This window comes from Stenella coeruleoalba, assembly GCF_951394435.1.
Source record: "Stenella coeruleoalba genome assembly, chromosome: 8".
Classification (NCBI taxonomy): Eukaryota; Metazoa; Chordata; class Mammalia; order Artiodactyla; family Delphinidae; genus Stenella; species Stenella coeruleoalba.
In genome coordinates this window covers 38,398,881-38,417,427 of record NC_137154.1, presented here as the reverse complement: position 1 = coordinate 38,417,427, position 18,547 = coordinate 38,398,881, and the positions used below count along the sequence as shown (strand labels likewise).

General features: G+C 38.4%; 1 protein-coding gene across 7 annotated transcripts in view; it reads left to right on the top strand.

The window, feature by feature from the left end:
* Positions 1-54: 54 nt before the first annotated feature.
* Positions 55-18,547, top strand: part of NUCB2 (nucleobindin 2) — a gene marked incomplete at its 3' end in the record, with an annotated part of 48,912 nt that continues 30,419 nt past the window's right edge. For 3 of the 7 annotated variants that reach the window (XM_079928082.1, XM_079928085.1, XM_079928086.1), the window contains exons 1-3: positions 4,605-5,370; positions 16,764-16,907; positions 17,506-17,613. In XM_079928082.1, the coding sequence (XP_079784208.1) occupies positions 16,764-16,907; positions 17,506-17,613 (252 nt within the window). In that variant the 5' untranslated portion in view covers positions 4,605-5,370. Of the gene's footprint in view, positions 142-4,602; positions 5,371-16,763; positions 16,908-17,505; positions 17,614-18,547 lie in introns of those variants that run through there. The other 4 variants (XR_013829298.1, XM_079928084.1, XM_079928083.1 and 1 more) reach the window with 3 other exon arrangements.

Genomic DNA, 18,547 nt, shown 5'->3' with positions numbered 1-18,547 from the left:
GAGGCGGGAGCGCGCGGTGGGTAGAAGTACAGAGCAGAGCTGCCGGCTGGGGGCTGGAGAGGCAGGTCCGTGCGCTGCAAGCGTTCAGCAGGCGGAGCTTCGCGTGTGGAGACGCGGCTTCGTAAGGCCGGCGGTCTCGAGGTGGGTGAGGATCTGCACCGCGGGAGGCTGGGGTGGGTCCTGAGATAAAGCTCAGGTATTCGCCTACCCTGCCCCGGCAGTAAGGATGGTGGGAGCTCCACGGTTGGGCGGGCACGGTGGAGAGTGGCTTCCAGCTCGAGCTTGAGACGCGAGGTCTCTTTCTCCGTTCCACTCGCTGCCGGGCACCCATGCTTTCTTTGCGGTTGATGAAAGTGGCAGGCTCTTGGCGAGGAGCAGGCGGGGGGGGGGGGGGGGGGGGTTAGTGCAGGTCCAAGTCCCAGTCTGGGCTCCAGCCCGGCCTTGGCAGGTTGATGGGCGAGGGAGGTGCCCCCTGGTGAGACTGATGCTCACCACCGGCTGAGGCGCAGGAGCTAAGATAGGCCGGTGAATCCTGCTCTTCTGCCGGTTCTGTTCAGCCGGCAACCGCTGACATTAGGGGAGGAGAAAGTTCGTGCCGGGTGTGGTATTGTTTTCCCTAAGTGACAAATCATTAGGTGTGAGATGATGGTACAGGGTTTGAGAAGGATGGTACTTCCTTGTTGCACCTGCTAAATAGTGACTGAGTAAAATGTGGTTATTGTTGTGGTTGGTGCTGGCAGTGGTCTTGGATGGCAGTTATTTTATAATGTCAAGAAAGAAAATATGGACATAAACCATTGAACCATTACTCTCATTTCTGGGAGACAGAACCTCTTGAAAGTCTCAGTGTCCGCTAAACTCCTAAATTGGATAATGTCCATTTACACAATTGAATAAGTAAGTGCTGCCGTCTAAGCCTTTTATTAAGGCTATTAAATTCATGAGTGACTATGAGCACCAAACTATATATTACCTGGGTTAAAAAAGGGAGCAGGAGGGAGAAGGGAGGTTAAATGCAATTATATCTGATACTCAATGTTGTCTGAAGGATATTGTGGACTTTCCTTATAAGAACTGAAAGAATTGATGAGATATTTGCTTTAAGGAATTCATTAAAAGTAGTATGACTAGTGGTATAATAGATTTGGATCCATTAACTTATAGCTTCTTTTACAGCCTACTTAAATTACTTGTTTCTTAAGACCTTCCCTGGTAAACTCTGTTGCATAGTGTCAGCCAATATCCAGATTCTTGCATCTTGTTCCTCATAGATATTGCCTCGAGACTCATTCTGATTTAAGCCGAGTGTTAGTTCTTGTTTTACAAAACTTGAAAACCAAGTTCAACAAACGTTGAACCAACAGATGTTTCAACAATTCTTCCTCAGTTAGTAGAGTCAAAATTTTAAGAAAAAAATGGAAATTAGAATTAGAAATGAAATCTCAAATAATATCCCTCTTGTTATTAGGGTAAACATAGGAACTTCTGGGCTTCCCTTGTGGCTCAGTGGTTGAGAGTCCGCCTGCTGATGCAGGGGACGCGGGTTCATGACCTGGTCTGGGAAGCTCCCATATGCCGCAGAGCGGCTGGGCCTGTTAGCCATGGCCGCTGAGCCTGTGCGTCCGGAGCCTGTGCTCTGCAACTGGAGAGGCCACAACAGTGAGAGGCCCGCATACAGCAAAAAAACAAACAAACAAAAAAACCCATAGGAACTTCTGTTTCTCATCTTGGTCTTTAAATTCTCCATGATCTGGTCCTGCTTTTCAAGATAAGTGAAAAATTCATTTGTCTCCTTGTGGTTACCTATGTTGTTCTCCTTCTATTTTAGTTTTACCCATTTTGCAAGGGTGAAGTCCATGTTGTGTTTACCTTTCTATGATCTCCCGAGGTACTTATTGTTCATACCACACATTTTGTATATACCCTTTCAGTATGCTTTTTGCCAAGTTGGTTTGTGCTCTGTAAATACCAGTTAAAATGAAATGCACAATTAAGGCAATAAGGGTACCTTTCAAAACACTAGTTATTGATTATGGGCACTAATATAGAGTATCAGTAACATGATCAATACCAGTGTCTTTTTATTTTGGGATATGTTATGTACCTCTGTAGACATACCAAACTAATTTTGTGTTATTTGGAATAATATTTAAATTCCTTTCCACTTTCTAAGGACCCTTTAGATGACTGAAGAGTGCAAAATACCCTTTTAAGTACTGGGTAGCTGGAGGAATCAAGTGTAGGATTTCAAAATGTACTGAAAATAATTCTTAAAGTCAATAATCTTTTAAGTATTGTAATTGAGTTGACTATATTTGGCATGATAGATGATTAACTTTTTCTAAATAATTGAAGGTCTAGAAAGGGGAAATTGTTATTTTTCTGTTTAATACATGCAATTAGTTTATAGGCTTTAAAAAACAGGCTCCTAACAATTTAAAATAATTCATTCAAGGAAAAGTGTTGATCACTTTAATGATTTTCAATCTAAAAATTTTAAAAACCACCACAATATGGTAAAAAGTACATTTACTTAGAATTAAATGGCCAGATTCCAATCCTGGCTCTGCCAAATGATCTTGGCCAACTCGGTTAACCTCCCTGTGCCTTATAACCTTTTATAAAAGTAGGGTCTGAAGCGAACAACCTCTAAGATCATTTCTGGTCCCAGCATTCTCTGATTTAAAAAATTTAAAGCAGCCTAATGGAAAATGAGATAGCAGTTGCATGCTTTTATTTTTGGCAGTTTTGTGTTTGTTTGTTTTTTCTTTGTTGTTTTTGGCAGAGCTTCTTGACATACTGTATTTTAATTATTGAAGTACAGTATGTGTAAATAATGAAGACATTGTAATTTTAATAAATTTAAAATTCTTACTGTTGCTCATATGTTTATTGAGTATACATATGAGCAACAGTATCTGCTTTTCAGAAGCCTTATCATCAAGGATACTGTAGGGGAGAGGGAGAGAGAAATTAGGAGTTTGAGATTAACATATACGCACTACTACATACTACTATATTAACATATACACACTACTACACACTACTATATATAAAATAAACAAGGACCTACTGTATAGCATAGGAAACTATATTCAATATCTTGTAATAACCTATAGTGGAAAAGAATCTGAAAAAGAATAAATATAAATATATATATAACTGAATCACTTTGCTGTATACCTGCAAGTAACACAACATTGTAAATTAACTATACTTCAATTAAAAGAATGGTTAATTTAAAAAAAAGAATACTGAAACTGTCTTTTAAGGTTGGAAAAAAAGGCAATATACTGGTTTTCTTGATTGGTGTCCTTTTCTACAGATATAAGCAGCAGAGACACTAAGATCTATGCTGATATCTTGATACAGGGAAGGGTTGGAGTCCAGCTCAGCTGGTCATACATCTGATGTTTTATTTTTTTTAATTTTAGAAAGTTTCTTTTTTTCGTATATATTTTATTTTAAATTTTATTTATTTAGTTGTTTATTTTGGCTGTGTTGGGTCTTCGCTGCTGCTCGCAGGCTTTTCTCTAGTTGCGGCGAGCGGGGGCTACTGTTTGTTGAGGTGCGCGGGCTTCTCATTGCGGTGGCTTCTCTTGTTGCGGAGCATGGGCTGTAGACGCGTGGGCTTCAGTACTTGCGGCATGCTGCGCTCAGTAGTTGTGGCTCGTGGGCTCTAGAGCGTAGGCTTGGTAGTTGTGGCGCATGGGCTTAGTTGCTGCACGGCATGTGGGATCTTCCTGGACTAGGGCTCGATCCTATGTCCCCTGCACTGGCAGGCGGATAACCACCGCGCCACCAGGGAAGCCCAGAAGCTCTGTTTTAATTCCAGGGAGGAAGAGATTGTGTTCTTCTTTTGTTGGATGTATTCTTTTCATTGGCCTACAGCTGCATCAGGACTTTGGCTATGGCAATGCTCAGAGGAGAGCTCTAACATGGCCTTTCAAAAAATGACATTTAACGTTGTATGTCAAACTGGTTTATTGCTTTTTAAGTTCAATGACTTTGGGTGTTTACAGCACAGATTTAATTTAAATATATAGATATTAAATTTTCAAGACAGGAAGGGCATTACTGTTTATGGAGCATTTACTATTGCCAGTACTGTGCTAGTTACATTGTAGTCATTCTTATTTTCATCCAGTCAAAAACTTATGGAGAAGTATTAGTTCAATTTTATAGATAGGAAAATCGAGACTCAGAGAGTCAAATAGCTTGCCAGTAAATGAGGGTGTTTAGGATTCAATCTGCTGTTTATTTTTATTTTTTTATATATATATTTTTTGCGGTACGCGGGCCTCTCACTGCTGTGGCCTCTCCCATTGTGGAGCACAGGCTCCGGACGCGCAGGCTCAGCGGCCATGGCTCACGGGCCCAGCCACTCCGTGGCATGTGGGATCTTCCCAGACCGAGGCACGAACCCGTGTCCCCTGCATCGGCAGGCGGACTCTCAACCACTGCGCCACCAGGGAAGCCCTGCTGTTTATTTTTGACCATCCTGTGGTAATAAAAGTCATGTGCCTTTCCGACATATTACATGCATATGATTACTCTCCTGCTTAGATAATTTTATGTTAAATATAGTACCATGAAAAGAAACAAATCTGTGTTCTTAAAACTTGAAGATATTTTATTTCCTTATTTTCTTTACATACTGTTTAGAAATAATTATGTTCACTGGTGAGTTTGCACATGAGCTAACTGCCTTGTATTTTACAGTTAGGTAGTGGATTTCAAAAAAGATTTTGAGATGTTTTGCTTTATTACTGATCACTATGTCTGAGGCTGGGGCCAAGGTTAATTTTTAAAAGTGGTGCTAAGATTAAAAAAAGATTCCAGATAAAGATTTTAAGAAAAATTCCAGTTAAGGATTTAATGGGGAAACTTACCCTATGTATTGAAGTCTCATTGCAGAGGAAAATAAGCTTTTAATTTGAACTTTTCTTAGTTATTTAAAAGAGGAGCAATATGGTAAAACCTGGGTACAATAAATGAGTATCTTTGCTTATTCTGGTCTTTGATTCTGTTTAGTTAATATATTTCTTTCCCTTCCCCCACTGGAATATGATACAGTCTCATTCCACTTTATAGAAATTTGGCACCTTTTCTTATCACAGGATTTGACAAATGTTTACACTGTCATGTGCCATTACCACTGTAATAAGGCTAAATTTATGTTTATTTTTAATTTTTATTTTTTTTTACATATATTTAGAACCTGTTAAGAGTCAGTTCTTGCGAAAAAGCATTGAGCCAGGAGCCAGACCCACCTCTTCACTGACTGATCTTGTGCAAGTCATCTTACCTCTCTGGATCTCAGTTGCCTGATCTGTAAAAAGGAGATAAAAATTCTTTACCTGTTTGAAGGTAAGTGATCAGTTAAGAAAGCAAAAATGAAAACAGACTTAGTGGTGGCTTCAACATAAAATATTTATTTTCTCATGTAAAGTAATTCTTGAAGTAAGCAGCCTAGAATAGGTGTAGTAGCTTCATAAAGTCACCGGGGACCTAAACTTTTTCCAGTTCTTTGATCTGCTTTCCTAAGATGTGGCCCTGGTCCTCGTAGTCCAGAATAGCTGCCAGAGCTCTAACTGTCAAAGCAGAGTTCCAGGCAGCAAGGCAAAGACAAAGAAGGATGCATCCTCTCCCTTTAAGGAGATTATCCTGAACCAACGCTCAGGCTACCAGGGAAGCAGGGAAATGTAGCTGGATATATGGCTGCCCTGAACAAAATTGGGCTTTTGTTATTGAAGAGGAAGGGAAGATTTGGATATTGGCTGGGAAATAGAAGTATTTGCCACAATATGGATCTTTTTCTCTTTCATCTCTGATATCTGTAAGCTGTGATAACCACTCAAAGAAGCTTCAGTAGTTTGCCACGGCAGAACTCTAGTCTGACCATTGTCTCTAGAAGAAAATAACTTTCATCTAATACACTGTTTTTCTTTTGTTATGTTTATCCCATGATTCATTATAGAAGGTTTTCTGTCTTGATTGGGTATTTGTTCTGGTTATTTAAAAAAAATTACCCATAAATGTTCAATAGTAGATGTTGGTTGTGTAGCTAACATTTATTGAGCCACTTGCTTTATGCAAAGTACTATAAAGACAGAGATAAGTTATCCTAAGAGTATCACATAATAAGTCATCAGGAAGTAAATTTATGTTGAAAAGTGTAATCCACCTTAAGATACATTTAAATTCAATGTTGTCACGCAATGAACATTTTTACCTTTCTTCTTGGTTAAAAGTTGTGGTTTTTTTAAAACAACTTAACTGTTAACCGTCTTGAAATTTCCTCTTACTTAACTACTAGCCCTTGCTTAACTTACTTAGGTATACCAATATTTTATTTCCTTCCAGACCTTTTTGGGTAAATATTATGTAAATATACCCTATACTTGTCACATGAAATGATTCAATTGCCATTACATCTGTAAAGAAAGTGAATGAAATAAAGTTTTGAGAAAAGGAAACTGAAATTTAGAAATGGAAATTGGATGGGGGAAGAACCTAAAGATTCAGTGAATCTTTTAAGAATATTAGAAGGAATATAAGGAGCAAATTAAGACATTTAGCATTTTTAGTCACCTGACTGAAAATGTCTTATTTGCTGAATACTATTTTAATGCCTTAAAAGTTTTTCAATTAACAGAAAGGATCATGCTGCATTTGCTTTGTAAGCAGCTTTTTTCAAATTGCAATTGTTTACTTAATAGGCTGCCTTCCACACTAGATTGAAAACTCTGTGAGGGTAGGGACCATGTCTATCTCACTTACCTTTGTATCCAGCATAATGGCTGGAATATAGTGAGTACTTAGTAAATATTTGTTAAATTAATAAATAGCATACAACAGATTAAACAAAACGTACTTCAATTCAGTCTTAAATTTAAAAGGAATAGGAGTAAAAGAGGAGGGTTGGGGGAGGGAGAAAGAGATGGATGAGGGAGGAAGAAGAGAAACAAAAGGAAAGAGAGACAAACTAGTTTCAGTTTTTTGTACTTTTCACACTTCTCACCCATGACCATGCTTTTTAATCACTTCCAGGGTTTTTCTCCTTACAAACAAGCAAAACATGAAACTCTTGAGAAACACACATACACATACACACCCCAAGTAAACTTAATCTGGATAATTACTGGTACGAATCAGTAGTTGAGAAATGTGCCTCTGTTTATGAATGGGAATTTTGATTTGGTGGAGACAGGGAAGGAGAGTTAAACTTATTTTTAGGACTTGGACATTTAGGGAAATTATTTTGTATCTACTGCATGTTAGGAGAGGCTTAAGAACTCTGCTTTTTTTTTTTTTAATTTTGGCTGTGCTGGGTCTTGTGGTGCACGGGCTTCTCTCTCTTTGTGGCGCACAGGGTTAGTTGCCCCGCGGCATATGGGATCTTAGTTCCCCAACCAGGGATTGAATCTGTGTCCCCTGCATTGGAAGGCAGATTCTTAACCACTGGACCACCAGGGAAGTTCCAAGAACTCTGCTTATTTTGTAATTTTTCTTGAGGCTCTAATGCCTTTGGGATCAGTGCTTTCCATGCTGTCTTTTTTTTTAAATTTGTTTTTTGGCTGTGTTGTGTCTTTGCTGTGCACGTGCTTTCTCTAGTTGCGGTGAGTGGGGGCTACTCTTCCTTGTGTTGCGCAGGTTTCTCATTGCGGTGGCTTTTCTTGTTGTGGAGCACGGGCTATAGGCACACGGGCTTCAGTAGTTGTGGTGCATGGGTTCAGTAGTTGTGGCTCGCAGGCTCTAGAGCGCAGGCTCAGTAGTCATGCAGCAGGGGCTTAGTTGCTCTGCGGCATGTGGGATCTTCTCGGACCAGGGCTCGAACCCATGTCCCCTTCATTGGCAGGTGGATTCTTAACCACTGCACCACCAGGGAAATCCCTCCATGCTGTCTTGAGATCACTGCCTGATTTAGAATTTCATATTATCCTACTTCAGAGGGTTAATTTTCAGTCTATCCTGGTTTGGATCAGTCTGCTGTGTCAGCCAGCTAGTTTGGCCCAACATTTATTGAGGGCTTATTAAGGAGTAAATGTTTTAATTAGCTTTAGACTTCAGTAAGTTAATTGTCCTAATTATTTCTAGAATAAACAGTAAAAGATTAGAAACTAATAGAAGGGAAAAATGTGTTTTAAAAATTCCTCATCAATCAAAAACAAAATTTTAAAAAACACGCAAGAAAGGATAGGAGATAAATATTAAAGAGGCAGGATAAATAGAAAGCCGAAAAGAAGATGGTGTTTCATCAACTCTAAGACTCCATTGATATTAAGACACCAGTTTATACTATATAGAACACATACTGCCAGTTAAATTATTACACTGTGCTTTATCACTTATAATTTCATTTTGTGTTTACTGAAAGTGCTTTTTAAGATTCATTTAAACATATAGATTTTTCTCACATCACTTTTGCAGATACATAAAGAAATTACAAGTTAAATAAATTGGTTAAGGTATTCCTAAGGCTTTTTCACATTCATAGTCTGAGTCTTTTGAAATGCTTCCTTGATTCAGAATTGTGAATGTTTGTGTTTTCCCACACGACATTGTTCTCTCTCCTATGAAGAGTGAGGGTAATTTTATTCTGGGAATTTCTTTAAGACCATTTGCCTGGAATTTTCTTCCAAGCCTCTGACATTCATTTTGCAAGCTTTGATGCCAGTGCTTTTCAAAAGATGACAATGGAAAGTTGTCAGATTCATCTTCTTTCCTCAACCTCTCCTTCAGTTGTTTATTGACTAAAATGTTGAGGGGTTATATTTTGTCTAGACATGGCATCAGGAATAACATCAAGTTGTGATACCTTTCCAGGAACCTATTCTTTTTTTTTTTTTTTTTTTTTGTGGTACGCGGGCCTCTCACTGTTGTGGCCTCTCCCGTTGTGGAGCACAGGCTCCGGACGCGCAGGCTCAGCGGCCATGGCTCACACGCCCAGCCGCTCCGCGGCATGTGGGATCCTCCCGGACTGGGGCACGAACCTGTGCCCCCTGCATCAGCAGGCGGACTCTCAACCACTGCGCCACCAGGGAAGCCCCCAGATTATTTTTAAAACAATCCCAGGCATCATGTATGCAGCCTCAGAATGCATCAAGAACTAAACTCATACCCTTGGCAGACCACGAAAGGCTCTTGAACATTCAAACCAGATTTAGCTAGCCTTCCTTTAACTCAGCCATAATCCCTCTTTTACATACACAGTAACGTTTTTGGGAAATGCTTTTGTAGTTTAAAATTTAATATGGCAGCAACTTGTGGCCATAGGTGCTTATGCTAGTGTTTCAGTGATATGCTATTCCCTATGTAACCCATTCTCAGGATATCAATCTCTTTAGTACCTTTAGCCTTAGTATATCATTTTGAGGCCTGTGAAGAACACCAGGATTTTTTCAGCATTTCCTATTGACTAAATTCAGCTTTGTTTCTTCGTCAGGTTACATGGAAATTATGCAGCTTCTGTTTAGTCTTGATAGGAAGTCTCTGACAAATTAACATTTGCCTTAACGATTCATGAATCCATCAAATCAGCCTCATGTTCTATAATTTTTTTTTTATTTGTTGGAGGCATTGTCAGTTTCTACTGCCTTCATTTGCATTGTTTGGCTGCTCGTAGATAATCTTGTTGCATCTCAAAATGTAAGGCAGCTTTGTCTATTTGTTGGTATCTTCCTGTCTAAAGTCAGGTGAAGCACTTAAATGTTCTTTTACAAGAAAATGTAAAGTTGCTGTTATTCCTTTAACATCAAATATTTGCTTCACTAATATCAGCTGCTTCATTTCTGTGTTTACAAAATATTTTTTTTTTGGCCGCGAGGCTTGCGGTATCTCATTCCCCGACCAGGGATTGAACCTGGGCCACAGCATTGAAAGCCCAGAATCCTAACCACTAGGCAACCAGGGAATTCCCCAGAATAGCTTTTCATTTCAATGCCAAATCACAATTTAATCCTTTTGAAGATATTTTAAATGGCAATTAAATTCAATTTGTGAAGTACCCAAAATGCAAAAACTCAGTCTGAAGTGATGGAAGTAGGAATAGCTATAATAAAGTTCATGCATGTGCAGGCAGTAAAGATTATGTTGCTATTGCCACTTAGTCAACCACATTTTAATATTCCATTAACTGAAAAACACTCTGATTTCTGAGATGTTAAACTGAGGAATTAAGTACAATGTCAGTAATTTGATTAAATATAAACAGAAAAAATACTCTAGTTGGAAAGATTATTAGGCTGAATTTAAAAAAAACATATGAACTGCTATGTTTAAAATGGATAACCAACAAGGAGCTACTGTATAGCACAGGGAACTCTGCTCAATGTTATGGGGCAGCCTGGATGGGAGGGGAGTTTGGGGGAGAATGGATATACATGCATATGTATGGCTGGGTCCCTTTGCTGTGCACCTGAAACTATCACAACATTGTTAATCGGCTATACTCCAATATAAAATAAAAAGTTAAAAAAATAAAAATATGAGCTAGGAAGATTTCATCCTTACCAAGTGTACTTCAAAATAACCAAAAAAACCCAAAATATGACACTTATTTTTTATATATAACTGGTCTTTATCATACAAATAAAAGAAAATTTATTAGAGAATGGAAAAAATAAATAAAGTGTGTGAGAATGTGTGTGTGTGTGTTTGTGTGTATCTACACACTAATCAAAAGAGAACTGTTTTACCTATATTACTGTCAGAATAGACCTTAAGGCAAATTGGGGTATAAAGGTCACTCAAATGTGAAAAAGATTAAACCCACCAGAAACCTAGAAAATCTTAAATTTGTGTACATTTTTTTTTGCCGTACACGGGCCTCTCACTGTTGTGGCCTCTCCCGTTGCGGAGCACAGGCTCCGGATGCGCAGGCTCAGCGGCCATGGCTCACGGGCCCAGCCGCTCTGCGACATGTGGGATCTTCCCGGATCGGGGCACGAACCCGTGTCCCCTGCATCGGCAGGCAGACTCTCAACCACTGCGCCACCAGGGAAGCCCAAATTTGTGTACATTTTATAACATAGCCTCAAAATATTCAAATGAAAATGGACAGAATTATAAGGAAAAACAGATAAATCCAAAATTAAAGTGCAAGATTTTCACTTTTCTAGTATGATAGGACAAACAGACAAAAATCATTAAGAATGTAAAAATTGGATAATTACGAAAATTTATAGAGTATGGCTAGTTCTAAAACCTCTTTACTTTTGTAGGTAAATGATATTTGTAAATTGTATTTGTTCCTTTTTTAATGTTCGCATTTTATTTTATAAGCTCAGATTTTTTGCTCTATTTTTCATTACTTTAAAAAAAAGTTGAAATATGATTCACATATCATAAAATTCACTCTTTTTAAAGTGTACAGTGTCTCACACTCTGTATGGGAAGTGTGAAACATTCCTGGCTTTACTTCATTCTTATTTTATCTAGATAGGAACTTTCTTTGGTAGTTGATTTTTGTATTCTTTGTATCCCAGCACCCAGATCTTCTATTTGATCTACCAAGGTAATTTTCAGCTGGCTGAATAAGCAATGTTTGGTTTAAAGACATTTATAAATCATATAATTTAATTTCTTACAATTGGTGTGAGTACAAACAATTTTAGTAGTATTTCTGATAAGGTAACAGAAAAGATCTACACATTATTCAAAAGAATAAGCTGATAATAGACTCTAAGAGCTTAAAGAATACTGAAGTCTAGTTAAAGTCTCTTTAAAAAAATTCATTATTTAAAAAAATGAGGAAGCAGGGAAAGTTAACTGACTGACCTATGATCACATAGCAAGTGAATGGTACAGCTGGAATTAGAATATAGACCTAAATTTAGTTTTGCCTTACCCTTCTTAGATGTAACACCTGACTTTCATTTCCTTGAGGATCCAAATTTACTTTTCAGATACACATTCTCTTTGTCTCTCATAGTAGAAGAGGTTTGTGAATAATAGAGCTAAGGAGAGGCAGTATGTCCTCAAATGTTAGCATGCCTCAGAATCACCTATAGGGCTTGTTAAAACAGATTTTGCCCCCCCCTTCTCTTCCTCACCCTCCTCAAAGATTCTTTGATTTAGAAGATCTGGAGTAAGCCCTGATAATTTGCATTTCTAACAAATTCCCAGGTGGTACAGATGCTGCTTGTTCAGGGACCACACTTTGAGAACCAGTGCTTAAAAGCAGACATACTCTTTGAAGTCAGTCACTCCCAGGTCCAAACTCTGGATCTACGATTTACTGCTGTGTGACCCAGATCAAGTTTTTTAACTGATATGTTTCAGATTCCTGTACTGTAAAATGGGAATAATAATATTTATTTCACAGGACCATTATAAGAAATAGATTAGTTAATATAATAAAAAAGTTTGGCATACTGCTTGCTACATAGTAGACACTCAATAGATGGTTTCTATTGTTATTTATAATAAGCCTGGGACCCAGTGAAATGTTTATGAACCATAAATTCAGTCAGTGTTTTAGAGTAGATGCCCAGAGACTTTCTGTCACTTTGAGATGCTGTCAGGACACAGACACATAGACACATTCATATATACAAACACATTCTTGCTTGACTCTCTTCGTATTTATGGTAGACTTGAAAGAAGAGTGAGAGAGCAGAAGTGACAAATTGGTAAAGAGATTCCACTTCCAAGATTGGATTTATCTATAGTTTATTTTTATTACTCTCAGCTTCTATTGTGTATTGAAGTAAAGGTGGACACTATAAAAAAAAGAGCATATTTCAAGGTATGTGACATAGCTGCCAATTGCTAAGACAGAACTGCTTATTAATGTGTACGTGTGTTGTATTGTGGGAAAAGGAGAGCCTAAGGGACATCAGAGATGACACAGGTGGAGGGGAGAGATCTGTATGAAAGATTCTTTTAATGTATTTTTTTTTAATTTTATTTTTTTTTGGCTGTGTTGTGTCTTCATTGCTGCACAAGGGCTTTCTCTAGTGGCAGCGAGCAGGGGCTACTCTTCGTAGTGGTGTGCAGCCTTCTCATTGTGGTGGCTTCTCTTGTTGCTCTAGGCATGCTGGCTTCAGTAGTTGCAGCACACAGGCTCAGTAGTTGTGTCCCGCGGGCTCTAGAGCACAGGCTCAGTAGTTGTGGTGCACAGGCTCAGCTGCTCCGCGGCATGTGGGATCTTCCCAGATCAGGGATTGAACCTGTGTCCCCTGCATTGGCAGGCGGATTCTTAACCACTGCACCACCAGGGAAGTCCTGAAAGATTCTTTTGAACTCTGGATTGACCACATCAAGGGATAATCACAGTTCCTGATGGGGTCTGCAAAATGAAGTTATGGAGGTATATCCCTGAGCTGACTTTCTCTGTGTACATTATTATAGAGAGACTATTCAAACCATTTTAGCAATTATTCATTTTCTAACTGTACAGGTACCATGTTAGGGGCTGGAGCTTAATTAAGCTCCAGAAGTGTGTGTAGAAGACATCAAAATTGACTTGAGCAGTTAAGTCATAACTTGGGCCTTTCAACCATGATTACACTTAAAACTTTTACGTTGTTTAATGGTCATTTGGTCAGCCTGTTTACAGTGGCATATGGGACTTGCAAAGGTAAACAAAACTTTCAATTCAGAGTTTTTAAAAAAACAACTAACTTAATATTTTTAAATTAATTTTTTTAAAGGTAAAAGGTATAGCTAATAAATACTTGAAAAGATGCTCAACATCATTAGCCAGTGAAATGCAAATCAAAATCACAGTGAGATACCGCTTCACACCCAGTAGGGTGGCTATAATAAAAAAGATAGACAATAGCACGTGTTGGTTAGTATGTGGAAAAATTAGAATCCTCTTATATTGCTGGTGGTAGTGGAAAAAGGTGCAGCTGCTATGGAAAACAGTTTGGCAGTTCCTCAAAAAATTAAACATGGAGTTATGGAATTGACCTAGCAATTCTACTCCTAGGTATACAACCTAAAGAATTCAAAATATGCTAACACAATAACCTGAACATAGTAGCATTATTCATACTAGCCAAAAAAGTAGAAATAACCCAAATGTCCATCAACTGATGAATTGATAAACAAAATGTGGAATATCCATACAATGGCAAATCTATTCAGCTGTAAAAAAGAATGAAGTGCTGGGACTTCCCTGGTGGCACAGCGATTAAGAATCTGCCTGCCAATGCAGGGACACGGGTTCGATCCCTGGTCCAGGAAGGTCCCACATGCCTCACAGCAACTAAGCCCGTGTGCCACAACTACTGAGCCCGCGCTCTAGAGCCCGCGAGCCACAACTACTGAGCTCATGCGCCACAACTACTGAAGCTTGCACACCCTAGGGCCCGCATGCCGCAACTACTGAGCCTGCATGCTACAATTACTGAAGCCCGCGCGCCTAGAGCCTGTGCTCTGCAACAAGAGAAGCCACTGCAATGAGAAGCCTGCACACCCCAATGAAGAGTAGCCCTCGCTCCCCGCAACTAGAGAAAGCCTGCGCGCAGCAACGAGACCCAATGCAGCCAAAAAAAAAGAATGCGGTGCTGATTCGTGTTACAACATGGTTATACCTTGAAAACAATGCTAAATGAAAAAAGCCGGATACAAAAGGCCACATGTTTTAGATGAAATGTCCAGAATAGGCAAATCTATATAGACTGAAAGTAGATTAATGGTTGCCAGAGACTGAGAGAATAGGGGGAGTGGGGAGTGACTACTAATGGGTATGGGGTTTCTTTTTAGAGTGATGAAAATGTTCTAAAATTGGATAATGGTGATAATTGCACAGCCTTGTGAATATACTAAAAACCACTGAATTGTACAATTGAAAAGGGTAAGTTTTATAGCATGTAAATTGTGTCTCAAAAGAGCAAAAATAAAACATGTACCTACAGTGAGCATGAAGCATGAATGAGAAGTAAACTTTGTTGTCATAAAAAATAATTGTGGGAAGAGGAGGTAATTCATGGTTAGGAAAAGATTCTGTGGAGAAACAAACCATCCTTCTATTAGAGATTCATAATGCAGAGTAGCCGATCTGAAGTTCTGAAAGTCTTATGAAGGTGGAAACTTATTTAGCTTCATTGAGCCAGTATCTCCCAAACATTTCATTATAAAAACCATTTATTCACGGCAATCATGTTGAACTAGTGTCCTAGAGAAGAGTGAATCTTGGCCTTGAGCGTACGTATATAGGTGGATCACCTGGATTGTTTGTTAAAACAGATTCTGGGTCCCCACCCCAGAGATTCTGATTTCAGAGGTCTTGGCTGCAGGCTGAGAATTTGCATTTCTGACAAGCTCCCAGATGATTTTATCCTTCAGGTTTGAGAACTAAACTTTGAGTAGCATCTTTATAGAATAGTCCAATCCTGTACCTTAAATGGGTGAATTTTATGGCATGTGAATTATATCTCAATAAAGATGCTAAAAAATTTGATATACTAGAAATAGCACTAAAATGTGGATTCTAGTGATTTTGTTAATGCAAGACAATGCTCTATGAGTGATTTGTTTCCATTAAAAATTTCTTCATCCATAAAATGAGTCACTGTTCTATGTATTACGTAGGGTTGTGATGAAAATGAGGCAATGTACTCTTCCAAATTGTGTTCTGTAGATAAAAACATGTTACTTTAAAAAAAAAAGTCCATGGCCAGCTAAGTTTGGGAGTCTCTAAATTAATAATGCATATTCCAGATTGATGGTCAGACCATTATTTTTGACTTGGATCCTAATATCACTCTCTCTATATAAAATCAATTAAGTATGAGCTTTTTATTCATTCTAATTCTTGTAGTAGATCCTCTGGAGCTACAAAGATCCTTATGAAGTAGAAGCTGAATGAGCAAGGTTTGAATAATATTGCGGGACCAGCAGTATTTGTTCCTCTTTTGCTTCAATGCTGTTACACCCTGCTTGATATTTTATTGACCTATTTATCTGAAAAATTATTGGCCAAACAGAATTTTAACATAAGACTATTGGCTATGGTAAAATAATGTCTAGGAAAGTTAAGAGAATACTTGTAGCCAGTTATTTGTCTCTTTTAAGCAATTTATGTTCATAGAGCAACTTATTTTCAAAATTCGATTGAAGCTAATTTAAATATTATATCCAGAAATAATTTTGGCTCTTTAGTATTTTAATAGAGAAAAAAATAAATAGTTTTCCCTTCTCTCTTTTTTTTAAAAAAACTATTTATTTATTTGGTTGTGCCAGGTCTTAGTTGCGGCTGGCGGGCTCCTAGTTGCAGCTCGCCAGCTCCTTAGTTGCAGCATGTGGACTCCTTAGTTGCAGCATGTGAACTTTTAGTTGCGGCATGCATGTGGGATCTAGTTCCTTGACCAGGGATCAAAGCCGGACCCCCTGCATTGGCAGCATGTAGTCTTAACCACTGTGCCACCAGGGAAGTCCCCCTTCTCCCTTTCTTAAACTTGGACTATTTATTTAAAAAAAAATTGAGTCCCTCATTACTGTCTTTATCTGAAGCTTTTATAATTAACCAAATGTTTTCTTATATTATATAGCAGTTTAAACTTTAAAATTTTGTTTACTTGTCATTTCAATTTTAGCTGAAAAGCATTTCTTTCCTGATTTTCTTTAGTGATCTATTTTAAGCATTATTTTTGATGTTATAATCTATTTTTAACCCCTTTCCTAGAATTCTTTTGTTGAATTAAACTTCCTGAAATTAAATATATTATTAATGTGGCATTGGGAATGCATGTATATATAGTTTGAAAACGTCTTTTCAGAACCTTAATATAATTGTACCTTTATTTCAGATGATGTGGAGGACCATCCTACTACAATACTGTTTTCTCTTGGTTACATGTATACTTACTGCTCTTGAAGCTGTGCCTATAGACATAGACAAGACAAAAGTAGAAAATGCTCAACCTGTGGACAGTGCAAAGATAGAACCACCAGTAAGTGAATGCTAAAGATAACCTTGTGGGAAGAATTTTAACTAAAATATTGCTAAGAATTTATTACTTATAAAATTGGACATTTAGGAACTATTTCTGAAATAGCAGTAAAAAGAGTATTGGATAAGCATATGTTCTTTAATATCAGACAAAGTTTTTTTAATGTAGTTATATTAGATATATATATCTAATTAGTATATTAGTGTATAAAAGAATTAATCATAATATATTTCCAATGTAGAGATAACCAACCAAGAAAACGTACTATATTCAGAGAAGAGACAGATAACAATGAGGAGAGACAGGTGACAAGGGGGTAAAACCAATTAGTATATTGGTTAAGTATTCACTGTCTAAGCCATGTAGAAAATCTACCTTTATGTAAGAGTAAAACATGACATTGGTTCTGATACAACTCTCTTCATTTGAGAAATACAGCTTTTAACTTTGGCTGCCCAAACTATCAAAGTAGGTATGTCTCAATGCCATTTTGCTAGACGTTTTTTATTTTGTTTGTTTGTTTTTTTAGGATTGAAATCTTTAGATACAGGAAAGGAAAAACTTTCAGAAGAGTTACTGTTTGTTTCTTAATTTGAAGGATACTGGACTTTATTATGATGAATACCTCAAGCAAGTGATTGATGTGCTGGAAACAGATAATCATTTCAGAGAAAAGCTCCAGAAAGCAGACATAGAGGAAATAAAGGTAAATGTAATTAAATAATTATTTAACAAACACTTGAGCATGCCAGACACTGAGCTAAGTATCGGGATTACAAAGATAAGACTCGGGACTTCCCTGGTGGCACAGTGGTTAAGAATCCACCTGCCAGTGCAGGGGACACAGGTTCGAGCCCTGGTCTGGGAAGATCCTACATGCCACGGAGCAACTAAGCCCATTTGCCACAACTACTGAGCCTGTGCTCGAGAGCCCGTGAGCCACAACTACTGAGCCCGCATGCCACAACTACTGAAGCCCACGCACCTAGAGCCCGTCCTCCGCAGCAAGAGAAGTCACTGCAATGAGAAGCCTGTGCACTGCAAGGAAGAGTAGCCCCCGCTTGCTGCACCTAGAGAAAGCCCGCGCATAGCAATGAAGAGCCAACGCAACCAAAAATAAAAAAATAAATAATTAAAACAAACAAACAAAAAACAAAGACTCATTCTTAGCCCTTAAAGAACCCTCAAGGGAGACTAATATCCAGAAAAAGATTACTAAGATAAATATACGCTGAGTGTATAATACATTTTGGAGATACAGAGGATGGACACCTAATTCAGTAGGAAGCAGTGGGGGAAGGTGGGAAGTCTTTCTTCCTGGTAGAGATTATGCCTGTGCTTAAATATGCGGCTGAGAAAAGGAGAAAGACTGGGAGACATGCTAGGCCAAGGTACAAGGGAACAGAGACAGGAATATATAGGAACCTGGAAGGAGTAACTGTTGCTGGAACCTGGCCTGGGAAGTGGAGGCCATGACTGGCCAAAAGATGAGGTTGGAAAGAGTCATGGGCTAGATGACAGAGGGCCTTGTACATCATGGTAAGGGGCTTGAATCATGATGTGAGGACAGCAGGAAGCTATTCAAAGGTTTAGCACAGGTTTAGTTCTGGTGTTTTAATCAGGTCCAGATTAATAGAAGA